Source organism: Rutidosis leptorrhynchoides, chromosome 3, assembly GCF_046630445.1.
Source record: "Rutidosis leptorrhynchoides isolate AG116_Rl617_1_P2 chromosome 3, CSIRO_AGI_Rlap_v1, whole genome shotgun sequence".
NCBI classification, from domain to species: Eukaryota; Viridiplantae; Streptophyta; class Magnoliopsida; order Asterales; family Asteraceae; genus Rutidosis; species Rutidosis leptorrhynchoides.
In genome coordinates this window covers 521,701,763-521,703,536 of record NC_092335.1, presented here as the reverse complement: position 1 = coordinate 521,703,536, position 1,774 = coordinate 521,701,763, and the positions used below count along the sequence as shown (strand labels likewise).

At 36.5% G+C, this 1,774-nt stretch overlaps 1 protein-coding gene across 1 annotated transcript; it reads left to right on the top strand.

Annotated features, from left to right (window-relative positions):
- The first annotated feature begins 344 nt into the window (after positions 1–344).
- On the top strand, positions 345–1,538 carry LOC139901883 (protein ALP1-like). The gene is made up of 3 exons (XM_071884553.1): positions 345–517; positions 671–833; positions 912–1,538. Exons 1-3 carry the CDS (start codon positions 345–347, stop codon positions 1,536–1,538), a joined length of 963 nt encoding a protein of 320 aa, XP_071740654.1.
- Positions 1,539–1,774: the final 236 nt, after the last annotated feature.

The window sequence follows — 1,774 nt, the reverse complement described above, 5'->3', positions numbered from 1 at the left end:
CAGAATTCCTTATTAAAGTAAACTATATATTGACCATTTGTATCGCAAGCTCCTCAATGCCGTTGGCATCTAGGTGGCAAGCCCAAAATGCCGGAAGGTGGTCGTATCACGGCGTTGGACCACCGCGTTTTGGACGCGTTCCGGTGGCTCCAACGGTTCATTCAACATACGTTTTGGACGGGTGGCGAATTCTTATTGGCTCTATAAATTGAGCCGTTGGAAATAAAAAAAAAATTAATTTATTTTTATATTTATCTATATATATACACACTCTATTATTCATTTTATACACACAAAAAATCTTTCTTTCTATATTTCTATTATCATTTAAAAAATAACAAACAATGGAAAATGCATGCAAAATGTTCGATTTTATCATTGATGATTCCGATGATGAAAAGGTGATTAATTTTGTTAAAAGTTTAACGGAAGAAGAGGTGGAGGGAGAAGCGAGTAGTTCACGAGTCCCTCGAACACGGGTTTATATAGCAAGGGATCGGGAAGATGCGGCTGTGAGGTTATACAATGATTATTTTTCGGAAACACCCGTGTATCCGGAAAAAAAATTCAAACGACGTTTTTGAATGAGTCGTGAATTATTTCTTCGAATCATCGAAGGTATATCTAACTTTAATAGTACAAATATTCCCGATTATTTTTTGTATTTTAGGGAACGTCTAGACGCAGTTGGTCGTCAAAGTTTGACGATCCTACAAAAGTGCACCGCGGCCATACGTCAAATGACGTATGGAACTACACCAGATATGCTTGACGAATACATAAAAGTTGGTGAGAAAACGGCTGCTTTATGTCAAGATAATTTTTGTAGATGCGTATTTCATTTGTTTGCTCCCGTGTATTTGAGAAAACCAACCGCCGATGATATTGCCCGACTTTTTTAAAATTTTCAGGAACAAAAACATGGTCTACCGGGTATGCTCGGTAGTATAGATTGTATGCATTGGGAATGGAAAAATTGTCCAATTGCTTGGCAAGGACAATATACTCGAGGTGATCAAAAAGGCCCATCTATTATGCTTGAAGCAGTGGCTTCTCAATATTTGTGGATATGGCATGCATTCTTTGGTATGGCGGGTGCAAACAACGACATTAACGTTTTAAATTATTCACCGTTGTTTAATACTATTAAAGAGGGCACTGCTCCACCTTCACCGTTTAATGTAAACGGTCATCACTACGATAGAGGGTATTACCTAGGTGATGGTATATACCCAGATTGGACTATGTTGGTCAAAGCTCCCCACAATCCAATTGATGAACATCGTAAAAAGTTTAAACGGTTTCAAGAAAGTGCAAGGAAAGATATTGAACGTGCATTTGGAGTACTACAAGGTAGATTTGCCATGTTAAAGACTCCGACAAGATCTAAGGACTTCAACAAAATTAGAAGACATATGTACGCTTGTGTTGTATTACATAACATGATTCAAGAAAATAACAGTTTTGTGATTTCGGAGAGGGAGATTGCTCACCCAAGTAACCGACCTATAAGGCTGGAAAGGAATTTGAGGGATTGAGATGCCAGGATTAAGGAAATCAGAGATAAGCAAGTTCACAATCAGTTGGAGTCAGATTTAACCGAGCACGCTTGGAACTTATCACCTTATTTTCGTAGCGCTAATATTAATATTGATAATTAATAATCTGTTACGTATTTTATATTTTTGTTTATGAATTTTAAATTGATGTATTATTTTAGGAATTAATGTACTTTATTTTCATTAATAAAAAGTAGCCGTTTATTTCATTCATT

What these genes read in the sequence shown, in the direction of transcription:
- LOC139901883 (XM_071884553.1), top strand. Translation starts at nt 345, where the DNA reads ATGGAAAATGCATGCAAAATGTTCGATTTTATCATTGATGATTCCGAT. An exon ending in CGGGAAGATGCGGCTGTGAG is followed by an intron (nt 518 to 670) that starts GTTATACAATGA and finishes TTTGTATTTTAG; the next exon opens with GGAACGTCTAGACGCAGTTG. An exon ending in AAGATAATTTTTGTAGATGC is followed by an intron (nt 834 to 911) that starts GTATTTCATTTG and finishes TAAAATTTTCAG; the next exon opens with GAACAAAAACATGGTCTACC.